We start from the raw sequence: 16,902 nt of genomic DNA, 5'->3' as shown, positions 1-16,902 counted from the left end.
GTGCTGACGTTGCTGGACTTGACGAAGTCCTCATCGGTTAGGAGCACGCCGGAAAGGGCTCCTACGCCAGCCCCGAGGAGTTTGCAGGAGATTCCGGGAGAACCGGAAACGGCAGCGCGTAAGCGTACTGCCCCCACGCCGTCACCGAGGAGAACGGTCACCCCGGAGATGCCGGCCCCAGCCGCATCGCCGTCGGAGGCAGAAGCCGGAAGCTCCAACCCGTGGCCGCTCGTGGACGCGCCACATGAACAGGCGAGCATGTATGTGCGTTTGGTGGAGCAGCTTGAAGAGCTTAACCGGCGGTTAGAGCGTAGCGAGAGGGAGAACGCGAGGCTCCGGGCTGAGCTCAACTTATACCGGACCGGTATTAACACGGTGGTGAGGCTGGAGGATTCAGCGACTGGAGTGCGCTTGGGAAACCAAGCCACGACCAAGTCAGGCCCCAGCAAAAAGACGCTGAGGCGTAAGGCCCAAAGGGATAGAGTCCTAGCGCGTCAGTCGCAGGGTCCTGCCCAGCAGCGATTGCTGGAATTGCAGGAGCACCTGCGGCGCGAAATAGCGGAGGAGCAGGTTACGACGAGGAACGGACAGGGACAGGGGGAATGGCACAAATCCCAGTCCCTGCAACGGGATTACGCCTTTCCTCCATTGGAGGTTAGGCAGCAGCAGCAACGATCATACCGGGATATGGTCTCAGGATGGCAGGTGGCGGGACAGCGGTCAAAGGCCCAGCCTTCAGCCGCACCCCAGCAGCAGCGGCAGCGGCCGCAACATCCGGTTCCGACCCAGCGCCCCGTCCAGACGAACCAGAGATCCGCACGCCGACGACCAGATGCCATCTTGGTTGTCCCGGCACCGGGGGTCTCCTTTGCGGAAATGTACCGGCCAATCCGGACGTGCCCGGCCTTAGAGGATGCCCAAAAGTACATCCGCATCGGGAAGCGGACGCCGAAGGGCAATCTCCGGATGGAGCTGGCCCGGGACGCGGACTCCGCGGCATTGTGCCGCCGCATCCAGGCCACACTGGGTGAGTTGGGGACCGTGAAGGTGCTGACGGAGATGGCGGAGGTAGTCCTAAAGAATGTAGACAACCTCACCGAGGAAGAGACAGTAAGGGAGGCATTAAGGGAGGCACTCGCCAAAGAGCCGGCGGTGGCCTCGCTCAAAATGTGGGAGAGGGCGGATGCCACAAAGAGAGCACGAGTGCGTCTGCCGCGGGTGGAGGCGGAGGTGATCCTAAGCAAAAACCGTCTGCTTATCGATCACTCCTCCTGCCAATTGGAGAAGGCCCCCAGGTTGGAAGCGGCGAAGCTCCGCTGCTTCCGATGCTTGGAGAGGGGGCACATGGCGGCTGCATGCTCCGGGCTGGATCGCAGCAACTGCTGCATCCGCTGCGGAGTAACTGGACATCGAGCGGCCGCCTGCAGCAGCGAGGTAAGCTGCATTCGGTGTGGAGGGCCACACCGTATTGCAGCGCATGGCTGCAGAGGAGCTAACGTTCCCCCACGCCGATAAGCATGCCAGGGGGGAACCACCACCTACAGGTCCTGCAAATCAACACCAACCGGAGCCGGAACGCGCAGGACCTGGCCCTTCATACGATGCGGACGGAGCAGGTGGATATAATGGTGATCTGTGAGCTGTACTCAGCACCGGACGACAACGCGAACTGGGTGGTGGACCGCGACAGGCTGGTGGCCATTGTTACGAGCAGTTGCTCCCACCCGGTTCAGCGCATCCGGAGCACGAGCTTTCCTGGCATCGTGGCGGCAGACGTAGCGGGCGTTACCATCATAGCCTGCTACGCGTCGCCAAGCATCGGGGTTCCTCAATTCATCGAGATGATGCAGTGCATCGAGGTACTCGCCTCAGGACATTCCCGAGTGTTGCTTGCTGGCGACTTTAACGCTTGGAATGGCGCCTGGGGCAGCACGAGGACGAATACCAAGGGCGAGGAATTACTGCAGCTGACGGAGGGGCTCGGGCTCAGCGTCCTGAACCTGGGGAGGGAAGCCACCTTCGTTGGGAACGGCGTCGCTCGTCCGAGCATCGTCGATGTCGCCTTCGCCAGCTCGACCATCTGCAGACAGGACCTCGTCGGGAACCCCGACAGGCAATGGAGGATGCCAGGACTGTACTCGTACAGTGACCACAGATACATCCGCTTCGAGGTGGGGGAACGGCCGGCGACCAACAGCCGGCAAACTCCGGGAAGGGAGGCAGCACCAGCGGCGAGAGCAGCGGGCAGACGCTGGCGGGCGAAAGAATTCAACAGGGAGCTGTTTGATATAGCGCTGCAGACAGCCAACTTTGTGGAGGAGGCCACGGACCCTGAGGGCCTGACCCGAGCCCTGAGCCGGGCGTGCAGCGAGATCATGGCGGAGGTCTCCCCGTCAGTCGGCCACACTGGTAAACCGGCGTACTGGTGGACAACGGAGATTGGCCGGCTGCGGGAGGAATGCCGTCTAGCTTGGGATCGGTTCAGCAGGGTGCCGATCAGCGATCCGGAGAGCCGTCAAACAGCGTCCGCACAACACCAGGAGGCCCGCCAGCTGCTGAAAGCGGAGATCCGGGCCAGCAAGCGGAACCGCTACAACGAGTTCCTGGAACATCTGGAGGACGACGAGACGGGTAGGTGGCAAGGAGAGCTCCTGCGACGGCTCGGTGGAAGCCGTGTCGCACAAGAACGCGACCCGGCCGTCCTGCAGCGTACGGTGGATGCGCTGTTCCCGAACCACCCTGCTGTTACCTGGCCTGTCATCGAACCGGACGGCGTCAACATCAGGCCAGTCACGGAGCAGGAGTTGCTCGACATCGCGGCTGGCCTGAATCCTCGGAAGGCGCCGGGCCTGGATGGGTTGCCGAACGCTGCCCTTTCGGCAGCCATCCGCACGCATCCGGCGACGTTCGTGCGGCTGATCCAGGGGCAGATGGATGCTGGCCGCTTCCCGCGGCAATGGAGGAAGGCGAAGCTGGTGCTGCTCCCCAAACCGGGGAAACCACCGGGCGAGCCGTCTTCGGTGAGGCCGGTGATGCTGCTGGATACACCCGGGAAGGCGTACGAGCGAGTATTGCTGAACCGCCTGAACGACCATATCGAGATGCCGACAGAGCCGCTGCTCTCGGAACACCAATTCGGCTTTCGACGTGGTCGGTCAACACTTCAGGCGGTTGGGCTGGTGACGGAAGCCGCCAGATTGGCGATGAGTTTTAAACGGACGAACCGACGAGACAAGCGCTGCTTGCTCGTTGTCGCCCTGGACGTCCGCAACGCTTTTAATTCCGCCAACTGGCAGGACATCGCACAGGCGCTGCAGGATAAAGGAGTTCCCTCAGGACTGCGCAATATCCTGAAGGAGTACTTCTCGGACCGTGAGCTCACGTACGACACCAGCTCCGGTCCGGTGACACGTCGAGTAACGGCAGGAGTTCCACAGGGGTCCATCCTGGGCCCCACCTTGTGGAATATATTGTACGACGGCGTGTTACGAGTGCAGCTGCCGGAAGGTGCATCCGTCATCGGCTTCGCCGATGACCTAGCAGTACTCGCTCAGGGGTGTACACCGGAGGAGGCGGCAGGTGTAGCGGAGGAGGCCGTAGCAGTGATTGCCGCTTGGATGGAGCAACATCGGTTGCAGCTGGCCCCGGAGAAGACCGAGATCGTCCTCATCTCGAGTCTGCGCCGGGGACATCCGGAAGTGCCAGTACTCATCAACGGTGTGGAAGTTCGCCCGAAGCCGGCGATTCGCTACCTCGGGGTCATGCTTGACGACCACCTATCGTGGAAGCCACATGTGGAGAAAGCCACCGCCAAGGCACTCCGTGTGGTGAAGCTGGCCACCAGAGTGATGCACAATCACGCCGGACCGAGGATGGCTAAACGTCGGCTGCTAGCAGCAGTAGCGGACTCGGTGGTGAAGTACGCGGCACCCATCTGGGCGGAAGCGGTCAGGCTCCAGTGGTGTAGGAAGAAACTGCAGCAGCTGCAACGGCCTCTGGCGAAAGGTGTTGCCAGAACCTTCCGTACTGTGGCGTACGACACGGCGGTGGTGCTGGCGGGACTGATTCCGCTACACCTACAGGTGAAGGAGATAGCGCGGCGGTACGAGAGACACCAGCAGGCGCTACAGAGAGGCGTCCTCATCGATAAGGACGCCATCAAGAGGTTGGAGCGATCGGCAACCATCGCGCAGTGGCAGACATCGTGGGACCAGGATGCCGCTCATCCGGAGGCGAGCAGGTTCAGACGATGGGCTCACCGCGTGCTACCGGACATCGCCGGCTGGGTAGGTAGGAAACATGGCGAGATGGATTTCTTCCTTAGCCAGGTGCTCTCCGGACATGGCTTTTTCCGGGAGTACTTGCACGCTATGGGATTCACCTCTGCCCCTACCTGCCCCTTCTGCGCCGACGACACCGTGGAGTCGGCAGAGCACGTGGTGTTCCACTGCCCGAGGTTCGCTGATGTACGCACTCAGCTTCTGACGAACGCGGAAGGCGTTGTCATCACCCCGGAGGAGCTGGAGCGTGTCCTGCTGTCGAGCCCGGAGGCTTGGCAGAGTACGGCGAAGGCAGCAAAGCGGATCTGCAGCTTCCTGCAGCAACGGTGGCTGGAGCAGCAGGTTGCCGAAAACGCGGCAATCACTGGCGAGATCATATCCGCCAATGAGCTGGCGGAACGCATTCGGCGGCAGGCCCGCAATGCTGCCAGAAACGCCGGCCAACGACGAAGACGCCGAGAACGACAGCAGCAGGTGGTACCAGCAGCCGACGAGGACGGAGGGCAACATCGTCCAGCTAGCAGGCAGCCAGAGAGCCATCCCCCCAATCGGCCCGTACGAGACCCGCCATCGGCCGAAGAACGGCTTCGTCGTCGGCAGAGGCGGAATCTTCGGCAACAAGAGTTCCGCGCCCGACTACGCCCCGGTACACTGTCGCCACCGCGTCCGGGTCGAACGAGGAGGAGCCGAGTACCGCCGACGGAGGAAGAGCTAGCCGAACGACGGGAAAGCAGGAGGGTACGCGAACGGGAACGTCGGCAAGAGATGGCGGACCGCAACAGGGGACTTATGTCGGCCGATGTTGAGGCAGCCATCTCAACCACGAATACGTCGACGCGCTGATCGATGACTAGGAGGGGTGAAAGCCGTTAAAGACGGCTTAGGAGGATAGTGGGGCTACTGACCGGGAGAGACCGGCATTCACCGTAGCCGTCTCCGCTCTGCGTGGTAGTAGAACCTGCACTTGTGTGTGAAAACGTTTTCGTTAAATTAGGCGCCAGGGCAAACAGCGGGCAAGCCCGCTTCGTAAAATGCCAGAAGTTTGTGTTGTATTGTGTACTTGTAAAAATGTTGCGTCGATACAATAGATAGGGGGGGCGCGTGCCCTTACTGAATGTAACAGGGACGCGAATGCTGCCGGTGGCTACGCCTTCGCCGGGAAGGCCGCCGGTAACGGAGATATTTGTTTATTGTAAATTTGCGTATTGTACTTGCGTGTTTTATGTTTCGTTGCGTAAACTTTATGTATTACCGCGGCAATTTATGTAAATTTACGGATCAATAAACAAAAATGCATTCAAAAAAAAAAAAAAGGGGTAAGCCTTATGAAATTTTCGAGTGGAAATTTTTTTTGAAATTTTTTTCTGATTTTTTATTTTTTTTTTAATTTTAAAGCACTATTTAAGTGAAAAGAAACTTATTGCAACAAATTCCCATCAAAATATATCACATTTAACATTTTTGCTACATTGCTCAAAACTGAGGAAAATTTTACATTTTCTCAAACAGGGTATGGAACTTGGTTCCTCGAATAACTTCTGGCACAGACATCTGAGGGCATGACCGTCCAAGAAGAAAATGTAGCCATTGGTGCCATCTATCGACCACAGGTTAAAGATTGGAGATCCGTTAGATACCGACCGAGTTATAGGCAAAACTTGGTGCAAAAATGAGGAAAATTTTCATTTTTTTTAAATTTTTTGATTTTTTTTATTATTTTTCACTCTTTTTTTTTTATTTCAAGCATTATTAGAGTGAAAAGAAACTCATTGCAACCCATTGGCATTAAAATAAAACAATTTAATTTTTTTTGCAAAATTTCCCAAAAAAATCGTAAGGGGTAAGCCTTATGAAATTTTCGAGTGGAAAATTTTTTTGAAATTTTTTTCTGATTTTTTATTCTTTTTTTAATTTAAAGCACTATTTAAGTGAAAAGAAACTTATTGCAACAAATTCCCATCAAAATATATCACATTTAAAATTTTTGCTACATTGCTCAAAACTGAGGAAAATTTTACATTTTCTCAAACAGGGTAACGAACTTGGTTCCTCGAATAACTTCTGGCACAGACATCTGAGGGCATGGCTGTCCAAGAAGAAAATGTAGCCATTGGTGCCATCTATCGACCACAGGTTAAAGATTGGAGATCCGTTAGATACCGACCGAGTTATAGGCAAAACTTGGTGCAAAAATGAGGAAAATTTTCATTTTTTTTTGAATTTTTTGATTTTTTTATTATTTTCCACTCTTTTTTTATTTCAAGCATTATTTGAGTGAAAAGAAACTCATTGCAACCCATTGGCATTAAAATAAAACAATTTAATTTTTTTTGCAAAATTTCCCAAAAAAATCGTAAGGGGTAAGCCTTATGAAATTTTCGAGTGGAATTTTTTTTTGAAATTTTTTTCTGATTTTTTATTCTTTTTTTAATTTAAAGCACTATTTAAGTGAAAAGAAACTTATTGCAACAAATTCCCATCAAAACATATCACATTTAAAATTTTTGCTACATTGCTCAAAAATGAGGAAAATTTTACATTTTCTCAAACAGGGTATGGAACTTGGTTCCTCGAATAACTTCTGGCACAGACATCTGAGAGCATGGCCGTCCAAGAAGAAAATGTAGCCATTGGTGCCATCCATCGACCACAGGTTAAAGATTGGAGATCCGTTAGATACCGACCGAGTTATAGGCAAAACTTGGTGCAAAAATGAGGAAAATTTTCATTTTTTTTTTAATTTTTTGATTTTTTTATTATTTTCCACTCTTTTTTTTATTTCAAGCATTATTTGAGTGAAAAGAAACTCATTGCAACCCATTGGCATTAAAATAAAACAATTTAATTTTTTTTGCAAAATTTCCCAAAAAAATCGTAAGGGGTAAGCCTTATGAAATTTTCGAGTGGAATTTTTTTTTGAAATTTTTTTCTGATTTTTTATTCTTTTTTTAATTTAAAGCACTATTTAAGTGAAAAGAAACTTATTGCAACAAATTCCCATCAAAATATATCACATTTAAAATTTTTGCTACATTGCTCAAAACTGAGGAAAATTTTACATTTTCTCAAACAGGGTAACGAACTTGGTTCCTCGAATAACTTCTGGCACAGACATCTGAGGGCATGGCTGTCCAAGAAGAAAATGTAGCCATTGGTGCCATCTATCGACCACAGGTTAAAGATTGGAGATCCGTTAGATACCGACCGAGTTATAGGCAAAACTTGGTGCAAAAATGAGGAAAATTTTAATTTTTTTTTGAATTTTTTGATTTTTTTATTATTTTCCACTCTTTTTTTTATTTCAAGCATTATTTGAGTGAAAAGAAACTCATTGCAACCCATTGGCATTAAAATAAAACAATTTAATTTTTTTTGCAAAATTTCCCAAAAAAATCGTAAGGGGTAAGCCTTATGAAATTTTCGAGTGGAATTTTTTTTTGAAATTTTTTTCTGATTTTTTATTCTTTTTTTAATTTAAAGCACTATTTAAGTGAAAAGAAACTTATTGCAACAAATTCCCATCAAAACATATCACATTTAAAATTTTTGCTACATTGCTCAAAAATGAGGAAAATTTTACATTTTCTCAAACAGGGTAAGGAACTTGGTTCCTCGATAATCTTCTGGCACAGACATCTGAGAGCATGGCCGTCCAAGAAGAAAATGTAGCCATTGGTGCCATCCATCGACCACAGGTTAAAGATTCTAGATCCGTTAGATACCGACCGAGTTATAGACAAAACTTGGTGCAAAAATGAGGAAAATTTTCATTTTTTTTAAATTTTTAATTCCCAAAAAAATCGTAAGGAGTAAGCCTTATGAAATTTTCGAGTGGAAAATTTTTTTGAAATTTTTTTCTGATTTTTTATTCTTTTTTTAATTTAAAGCACTATTTAAGTGAAAAGAAACTTATTGCAACAAATTCCCATCAAAATATATCACATTTAAAATTTTTGCTACATTGCTCAAAACTGAGGAAAATTTTACATTTTCTCAAACAGGGTAAGGAACTTGGTTCCTCGAATATTTTCTGGCACAGACATCTAAGGGCATGGCTGTCCAAGAAGAAAATGTAGCCATTGGTGCCATCCATCGACCACAGGTTAAAGATTGGAGATCCGTTAGATACCGACCGAGTTATAGGCAAAACTTGGTGCAAAAATGAGGAAAATTTTCATTTTTTTTTGAATTTTTTGATTTTTTTATTATTTTCCACTCTTTTTTTTATTTCAAGCATTATTTGAGTGAAAAGAAACTCATTGCAACCCATTGGCATTGAAATAAAACAATTTAATTTTTTTTGCAAAATTTCCCAAAAAAATCGTAAGGGGTAAGCCTTATGAAATTTTCGAGTGGAAAATTTTTTTGAAATTTTTTTCTGATTTTTTATTCTTTTTTTAATTTAAAGCACTATTTAAGTGAAAAGAAACTTATTGCAACAAATTCCCATCAAAATATATCACATTTAACATTTTTGCTACATTGCTCAAAACTGAGGAAAATTTTACATTTTCTCAAACAGGGTAAGGAACTTGGTTCCTCGAATAACTTCTGGCACAGACATCTAAGGGCATGGCTGTCCAAGAAGAAAATGTAGCCATTGGTGCCATCCATCGACCACAGGTTAAAGATTGGAGATCCGTTAGATACCGACCGAGTTATAGGCAAAACTTGGTGCAAAAATGAGGAAAATTTTCTTTTTTTTTTTAATTTTTTGATTTTTTTATTATTTTCCACTCTTTTTTTATTTCAAGCATTATTTGAGTGAAAAGAAACTCATTGCAACCCATTGGCATTGAAATAAAACAATTTAATTTTTTTTGCAAAATTTCCCAAAAAAATCGTAAGGGGTAAGCCTTATGAAATTTTCGAGTGGAAAATTTTTTTGAAATTTTTTTCTGATTTTTTATTCTTTTTTTAATTTAAAGCACTATTTAAGTGAAAAGAAACTTATTGCAACAAATTCCCATAAAAATATATCATATTTAAAATTTTTGCTACATTGCTCAAAACTGAGGAAAATTTTACATTTTCTCAAACAGGGTAAGGAACTTGGTTCCTCGAATATTTTCTGGCACAGACATCTAAGGGCATGGCTGTCCAAGAAGAAAATGTAGCCATTGGTGCCATCCATCGACCACAGGTTAAAGATTGGAGATCCGTTAGATACCGACCGAGTTATAGGCAAAACTTGGTGCAAAAATGAGGAAAATTTTCATTTTTTTTTGAATTTTTTGATTTTTTTATTATTTTCCACTCTTTTTTTTATTTCAAGCATTATTTGAGTGAAAAGAAACTCATTGCAACCCATTGGCATTGAAATAAAACAATTTAATTTTTTTTGCAAAATTTCCCAAAAAAATCGTAAGGGGTAAGCCTTATGAAATTTTCGAGTGGAAAATTTTTTTGAAATTTTTTTCTGATTTTTTATTCTTTTTTTAATTTAAAGCACTATTTAAGTGAAAAGAAACTTATTGCAACAAATTCCCATCAAAATATATCACATTTAAAATTTTTGCTACATTGCTCAAAACTGAGGAAAATTTTACATTTTCTCAAACAGGGTAAGGAACTTGGTTCCTCGAATAACTTCTGGCACAGACATCTAAGGGCATGACCGTCCAAGAAGAAAAAGTAGCCATTGGTGTCATCTATTGACCAAAAGTTAAAGTTTGGCGATTCGTTAGATACCGACCGAGTTATAGGCAAAATTTGGTGCAAAAATGAGGAAAATTTTCATTTTTTTTTAATTTTTTGATTTTTTTATTATTTTCCACTCTTTTTTTTATTTCAAGCATTATTTGAGTGAAAAGAAACTCATTGCAACCCATTGGCATTGAAATAAAACAATTTAATTTTTTTTGCAAAATTTCCCAAAAAAATCGTAAGGGGTAAGCCTTATGAAATTTTCGAGTGGAAAATTTTTTTGAAATTTTTTTCTGATTTTTTATTCTTTTTTTAATTTAAAGCACTATTTAAGTGAAAAGAAACTTATTGCAACAAATTCCCATAAAAATATATCATATTTAAAATTTTTGCTACATTGCTCAAAACTGAGGAAAATTTTACATTTTCTCAAACAGGGTATGGAACTTGGTTCCTCGAATATCTTCTGGCACAGACATCTAAGGGCATGGCCGTCCAAGAAGAAAATGTAGCCATTGGTGCCATCCATCGGCCACAGGTTAAAGATTCTAGATCCGTTAGATACCGACCGAGTTATAGACAAAACTTGGTGCAAAAATGAGGAAAATTTTCATTTTTTTTTAATTTTTAATTCCCAAAAAAATCGTAAGGAGTAAGCCTTATGAAATTTTCGAGTGGAAAATTTTTTTGAAATTTTTTTCTGATTTTTTATTCTTTTTTTAATTTAAAGCACTATTTAAGTGAAAAGAAACTTATTGCAACAAATTCCCATCAAAATATATCACATTTAAAATTTTTGCTACATTGCTCAAAACTGAGGAAAATTTTACATTTTCTCAAACAGGGTATGGAACTTGGTTCCTCGAATAACTTCTGGCACAGACATCTAAGGGCATGGCTGTCCAAGAAGAAAATGTAGCCATTGGTGCCATCCATCGACCACAGGTTAAAGATTGGAGATCCGTTAGATACCGACCGAGTTATAGGCAAAACTTGGTGCAAAAATGAGGAAAATTTTCATTTTTTTTTGAATTTTTTGATTTTTTTATTATTTTCCACTCTTTTTTTTATTTCAAGCATTATTTGAGTGAAAAGAAACTCATTGCAACCCATTGGCATTGAAATAAAACAATTTAATTTTTTTTGCAAAATTTCCCAAAAAAATCGTAAGGGGTAAGCCTTATGAAATTTTCGAGTGGAAAATTTTTTTGAAATTTTTTTCTGATTTTTTATTCTTTTTTTAATTTAAAGCACTATTTAAGTGAAAAGAAACTTATTGCAACAAATTCCCATAAAAATATATCATATTTAAAATTTTTGCTACATTGCTCAAAACTGAGGAAAATTTTACATTTTCTCAAACAGGGTATGGAACTTGGTTCCTCGAATATCTTCTGGCACAGACATCTAAGGGCATGGCCGTCCAAGAAGAAAATGTAGCCATTGGTGCCATCCATCGGCCACAGGTTAAAGATTCTAGATCCGTTAGATACCGACCGAGTTATAGACAAAACTTGGTGCAAAAATGAGGAAAATTTTCATTTTTTTTAAATTTTTTATTCCCAAAAAAATCGTAAGGAGTAAGCCTTATGAAATTTTCGAGTGGAAAATTTTTTTGAAATTTTTTTCTGATTTTTTATTCTTTTTTTAATTTAAAGCACTATTTAAGTGAAAAGAAACTTATTGCAACAAATTCCCATCAAAATATATCACATTTAAAATTTTTGCTACATTGCTCAAAACTGAGGAAAATTTTACATTTTCTCAAACAGGGTATGGAACTTGGTTCCTCGAATAACTTCTGGCACAGACATCTAAGGGCATGGCTGTCCAAGAAGAAAATGTAGCCATTGGTGCCATCCATCGACCACAGGTTAAAGTTTGGCGATTCGTTGGATACCGACCGAGTTATAGGCAAAATATGGTGCGAAAATGAAGAATATTTTACATTTTCTCAAACAGGGTATGGAACTTGGTTCCTCGAATAACTTCTGGCACAGACATCTAAGGGCATGGCTGTCCAAGAAGAAAATGTAGCCATTGGTGCCATCTATCGACCACAGGTTAAAGTTTGGCGATCCGTTGGATACCGACCGAGTTATAGGCAAAACTTGGTGCAAAAATGAGGAAAATTTTACATTTTCTCAAACAGGGTATGGAACTTGGTTCCTCGATAATCTTCTGGCACAGACATCTGAGAGCATGGCCGTCCAAGAAGAAAATGTAGCCATTGGTGCCATCCATCGACCACAGGTTAAAGATTCTAGATCCGTTAGATACCGACCGAGTTATAGGCAAAACTTGGTGCAAAAATGAGAAAAATTTTCATTTTTTTTGAATTTTTTGATTTTTTTATTATTTTCCACTATTTTTTTTATTTCAAGCATTATTTGACTGAAAAGAAACTCATTGCAACCCATTGGCATTGAAATAAAACAATTTAATTTTTTTTGCAAAATTTCCCAAAAAAATCGTAAGGGGTAAGCTTTATGAAATTTACGAGTGGAAAATTTTTTTGAAATTTTTTTCTGATTTTTTATTCTTTTTTTAATTTAAAGCACTATTTAAGTGAAAAGAAACTTATTGCAACAAATTCCCATCAAAATATATCACATTTAAAATTTTTGCTACATTGCTCAAAACTGAAGAAAATTTTACATTTCCTCAAACAGGGTAAGGAACTTGGTTCCTCGAATATTTTCTGGCACAGACATCTAAGGGCATGGCTGTCCAAGAAGAAAATGTAGCCATTGGTGCCATCCATCGACCACAGGTTAAAGATTGGAGATCCGTTAGATACCGACCGAGTTATAGGCAAAACTTGGTGCAAAAATGAGGAAAATTTTCATTTTTTTTTAATTTTTTGATTTTTTTATTATTTTCCACTCTTTTTTTTATTTCAAGCATTATTTGAGTGAAAAGAAACTCATTGCAACCCATTGGCATTGAAATAAAACAATTTAATTTTTTTTGCAAAATTTCCCAAAAAAATCGTAAGGGGTAAGCCTTATGAAATTTTCGAGTGGAAAATTTTTTTGAAATTTTTTTCTGATTTTTTATTCTTTTTTTAATTTAAAGCACTATTTAAGTGAAAAGAAACTTATTGCAACAAATTCCCATAAAAATATATCATATTTAAAATTTTTGCTACATTGCTCAAAACTGAGGAAAATTTTACATTTTCTCAAACAGGGTAAGGGACTTGGTTCCTCGAATATCTTCTGGCACAGACATCTAAGGGCATGGCTGTCCAAGAAGAAAATGTAGCCATTGGTGCCATCCATCGACCACAGGTTAAAGATTGGAGATCCGTTGGATATCGACCGAGTTATAGGCGAAATTTGGTGCAAAAATGAGGAAAATTTTCATTTTTTTTTTAATTTTTTGATTTTTTTATTATTTTCCACTCTTTTTTTTATTTCAAGCATTATTTGAGTGAAAAGAAACTCATTGCAACCCATTGGCATTGAAATAAAACAATTTAATTTTTTTTGCAAAATTTCCCAAAAAAATCGTAAGGGGTAAGCCTTATGAAATTTTCGAGCTGAAATTTTTTTGAAATTTTTTTGTTATTTTTTATTCTTTTCTTCTTTTAAAGCATTATTTGAGTGAAAAGAAACTTATTGCAGCATTAAAATATATCACATTTATAAATTTTGCAATATTACTTCCAAAAAAGAGCCTAAGGCTATACAGCCTTAGGAGATTGGCATATTTATAGAAACATTTGAGACATCTATACAGGCATACAGACATCTGAGGGCATGGCCGTCCAAGAAGAAAATGTAGCCCTTGGTGTAAATAAGGCTAACGCTATAGCTTTAGGAAATTTTCAAATTTTTAGATTTTTTTTTTTGAAAAATATCCACGAGATGAAATTTTTTTTTCGAATTAACAGTCATTCTTCGGTTTAAAAGGTGGTATTTACATTCACAATAATTATATACAACACGAACGTACTTTAAAAAATAAAAAGACATTCGATTTTGTCAAACTTTACAATATTTAATGACACTCAACCGATCTAATTTTTGAATTTGTATTTGTTTACCTTCTTATTGCTAGCAAAATCGAGCTATCCTGGCCGCAATTACGCTTTACGCCGTTACGTTTTTTCGCTGAAAATACACGTATATTTTGTACGTGCAAAAACACATTTTTTATATGGAGTTTTGAAAAAAAAAATCTAAATCGCGTTCACAAACGCGACAATTGCTAAGCGTTTAGTGACGGGGTGCAGAATAAGAGAGATAAAAAAAGAGTTAGAAAGAGTATAAATTTTTAAACCATTTTATCTTTCAGAAAAGTTCTAAACTCAATTGTTTTATGCACTGACTTCTAATTTCCAGTGCCTGCCGAATTATCGACTGACCGTAATTTGAACGAAATTTCGTTAACACTATGAGAATTGCGATATTTTAGTAAATATTGATGTAAATGCTGCGAAACATCATATTTGGAGAAATTCTATTGGTTTTTAAGTCTTCAAACTTCGTTTGGCTTCATCTTATATCGCATTTGTGTATAATTTGGCTTTAATTAAACACCTGTCGAAAACTGGAGCAGTTACTCTAATTAAATGGATTTTATATAGGAAAAAAAAAATTGTAATGAAGAGAAAATTATAATGATAAAGTAAAAAATCGTTTTGGACACATGGTGGTAACACTTTTTGGCACGAACGAAATGGAAAAACCTTTTTCGATTCTAGCTACAACTCTACCTGGACATCCTGCATGAAATATGCGAAAAGCAAAACATCACCGCGGTTCTCATCTCATTGTCCTTTTTTTTTTTGCTCTATCTAAATACTTTCTTTGCTGGTGTGTATTGCTGTAATTGTTGGAGTTTGCTAATTAGATCGACATGCGCTTAAGGCTGATAGTACTTGTAATGATATCGGCAGGATGATATCCCTGATCAAGTAAAAACTCGTGCTCGTGTGTAGTGAAACTGTTGCCCCCGAGACAAGTGCACGAACAGACCGATGTGTCTTCCTCCTCGATCTCGGAACAGTAGTTCAGATTCGCACAGGAAAGCAGCTTTCCGGTCGATTCACATTCGTACGTTGTCAGCCCATCGACCGAAGATTGCATCTCAGCTTCCTCGCGTCGAATATCTTCGGCATTCCTGGGGATGTTGGAAAATGGAAAGGATCACCAAATTAGTAAAGCAGACAAAGCAATGGCGCGTCACGTAAAAAAAAAAACAGATACATACATGGTCATGAATCTAAGTACCAGCAGGTTAATGCTGGCCGCTACCACCGCAAGCCCAAAGAGAATGAAGACTAAACTGAGCGCTACGTAGCCAGGCTTGTTGATTAGTGCTTGGTCGTTTTGTAGCGCCACATAGTCACCGAAGCCGATCGTCGTCAGTGTTACAAAGCAGTAGTAAAAGCTGTCGAAATAGCTCCATCCTTCGTAGCGTGAAAACACAGCCGCTCCGGTCGTAATAATAACCGACGAAAGTAATCCCGTTGCAAGCATCAGGTTCATCTCGGTAGCTTCCGTTTGCTGGCAGCGCAGATATTTTTTCGCGCGGCGAATTACAACCGAGGCAAACTTGTTCAAACGTTCGCCAATGCTTTGGAACATGACGAGCCCCAGCGGAATGCCGACCATCGCGTACGCCATGCAGAACGCCTTCCCGCCGATAGTGACCGGCGTCGAGTGGCCGTAACCAATCATGGCTAGGACAACCGTGGCGAAGTAGAAGGCACCGGCAAACTTCCACTGGGGTCCCGCTTTGTGCGGTTTGTTTTCCGTGATCACTATTTCGATCATATGGTAATCCTCCGGTGTGATATTATACTTAGCGACAAAGTTCGCCTTTACGCCTGAAAAGAAAAGAAAAAAAAAGGGCAAATAACACTTCATCATGGAGAGATACCGCCCGGGGACCGTCGTTATCATGTGGCCCGTATAGTCTTACTTTTTAAAAACTCCCATCGTCGAGCTTCGGTTTCTGATTCCAGTGCATCAAATACGGCTGCCCCTATCAATAGATAAGTGAATGTGCACACAACGAGCGAAAGTGTGCGAATGTTTTGTCGCTTCATGTCGTTTGTTGGACTGTTGCACTATACCAATTTTGTTTACGCTTGCCCAGCTGCCGTTCTGCTTTGTCTGTTCATTTCGGCAGGTGCATCCTGTAGCGGAACGGAGGATCCACTCATCGCATAGCGCACTGTGTGTTTAGTGAATTCCGCAAACTTGCAAATTACTTCTTCATTCGTTGACAGATTGAACGGTAGATTCGACGATGGCTAGGGATTAGATGGATTGATAGGGCTGCTATTAGATTCACACGCTTGATGGGATGGGTTGGAAAATACAAACGCATGACGATACTTAAACATATGAAAAGAAACTTGAGAAAACAGCTAATACAATGACAATACAAACGTTCTAACGGCACGTGCAATTGCTTTTCAAACGAAATACACACTAGGTATGGGAAATTAGTCTAGAAACGAGAGAAAACTGTTTATCTATTACTTGCTAAAGTAAAAACCTGAAAGCCACTGAAGCAAGCAGCTGTGAAATGAAAAAGATATCAAACATTGTGCTTACTGTATTTCAGTTCTCCTTTTTCCATGCGCTTGCGCACCAGAACACTCCTTAGAAAAGGTCCTTTCTTCATAGTGCGGCCAATAAAAACAAAATGTTAGAAAATGTCACCTTTTTTGTTCTACAAAGATATCACAAAAAAATTATTTTCATATTTCAAAGTTCGATTATATTAAAAGAAACTTACCCGAACGTGTGAATTTGCCGAATATACAACTCGCATCGAATATTCTTTCTTTCCATTAGCTGAATCCTTTGTGCTCGAACAGATTATATATATCTAGAGCTTTATTTCATCTTTTCAATGACTGACAATGCATTTAACTCTCTGTGTTTGATAGTGGAAATAAGAACCTGCGGTTAACAAAAGTTATCACAATACAAACACATACCGTTCTATCAAA

At 42.3% G+C, this 16,902-nt stretch overlaps 1 protein-coding gene across 5 annotated transcripts; it reads right to left on the bottom strand.

Annotated features, from left to right (window-relative positions):
* Positions 1–13,951: 13,951 nt before the first annotated feature.
* Positions 13,952–16,823, bottom strand: LOC125762244 (potassium channel subfamily K member 9). 5 transcript variants are annotated; one of them, XM_049424119.1, is made up of 5 exons: positions 16,686–16,823; positions 16,502–16,619; positions 15,861–16,194; positions 15,147–15,765; positions 13,952–15,056 (listed from the first exon to the last, which is right to left on the bottom strand). In XM_049424119.1, the coding sequence occupies exons 3-5, from the start codon at positions 15,985–15,987 to the stop codon at positions 14,783–14,785; spliced, it is 1,020 nt and encodes a 339-aa protein (XP_049280076.1). In that variant the 5' UTR covers positions 15,988–16,194; positions 16,502–16,619; positions 16,686–16,823; the 3' UTR covers positions 13,952–14,782. The 5 variants fall into 5 exon arrangements, with proteins under 5 accessions (XP_049280076.1, XP_049280074.1, XP_049280072.1 ...); XM_049424117.1 differs by lacking the exon at positions 16,686–16,823 and having other exon boundaries at positions 16,443–16,504; XM_049424115.1 differs by lacking the exons at positions 16,502–16,619; positions 16,686–16,823 and adding an exon at positions 16,334–16,491.
* Positions 16,824–16,902: the final 79 nt, after the last annotated feature.

The sequence above is a fragment of the Anopheles funestus genome, chromosome 2RL, assembly GCF_943734845.2.
Source record: "Anopheles funestus chromosome 2RL, idAnoFuneDA-416_04, whole genome shotgun sequence".
In the NCBI taxonomy this organism is placed as follows: Eukaryota; Metazoa; Arthropoda; class Insecta; order Diptera; family Culicidae; genus Anopheles; species Anopheles funestus.
The sequence above is the reverse complement of the archived record's forward strand: the minus strand, read 5'-3'. Positions and strand labels throughout refer to the sequence as shown.

Coding starts and splice junctions, on each gene's coding strand:
- LOC125762244 (XM_049424119.1), bottom strand. CDS start 15,987: ATGAAGCGACAAAACATTCGCACACTTTCGCTCGTTGTGTGCACATTC. Junction 15,766..15,860: donor ACGATGGGAGTTTTTAAAAA/GTAAGACTATAC, acceptor TTTTCTTTTCAG/GCGTAAAGGCGAACTTTGTC. Junction 15,057..15,146: donor GTACTTAGATTCATGACCAT/GTATGTATCTGT, acceptor CAACATCCCCAG/GAATGCCGAAGATATTCGAC.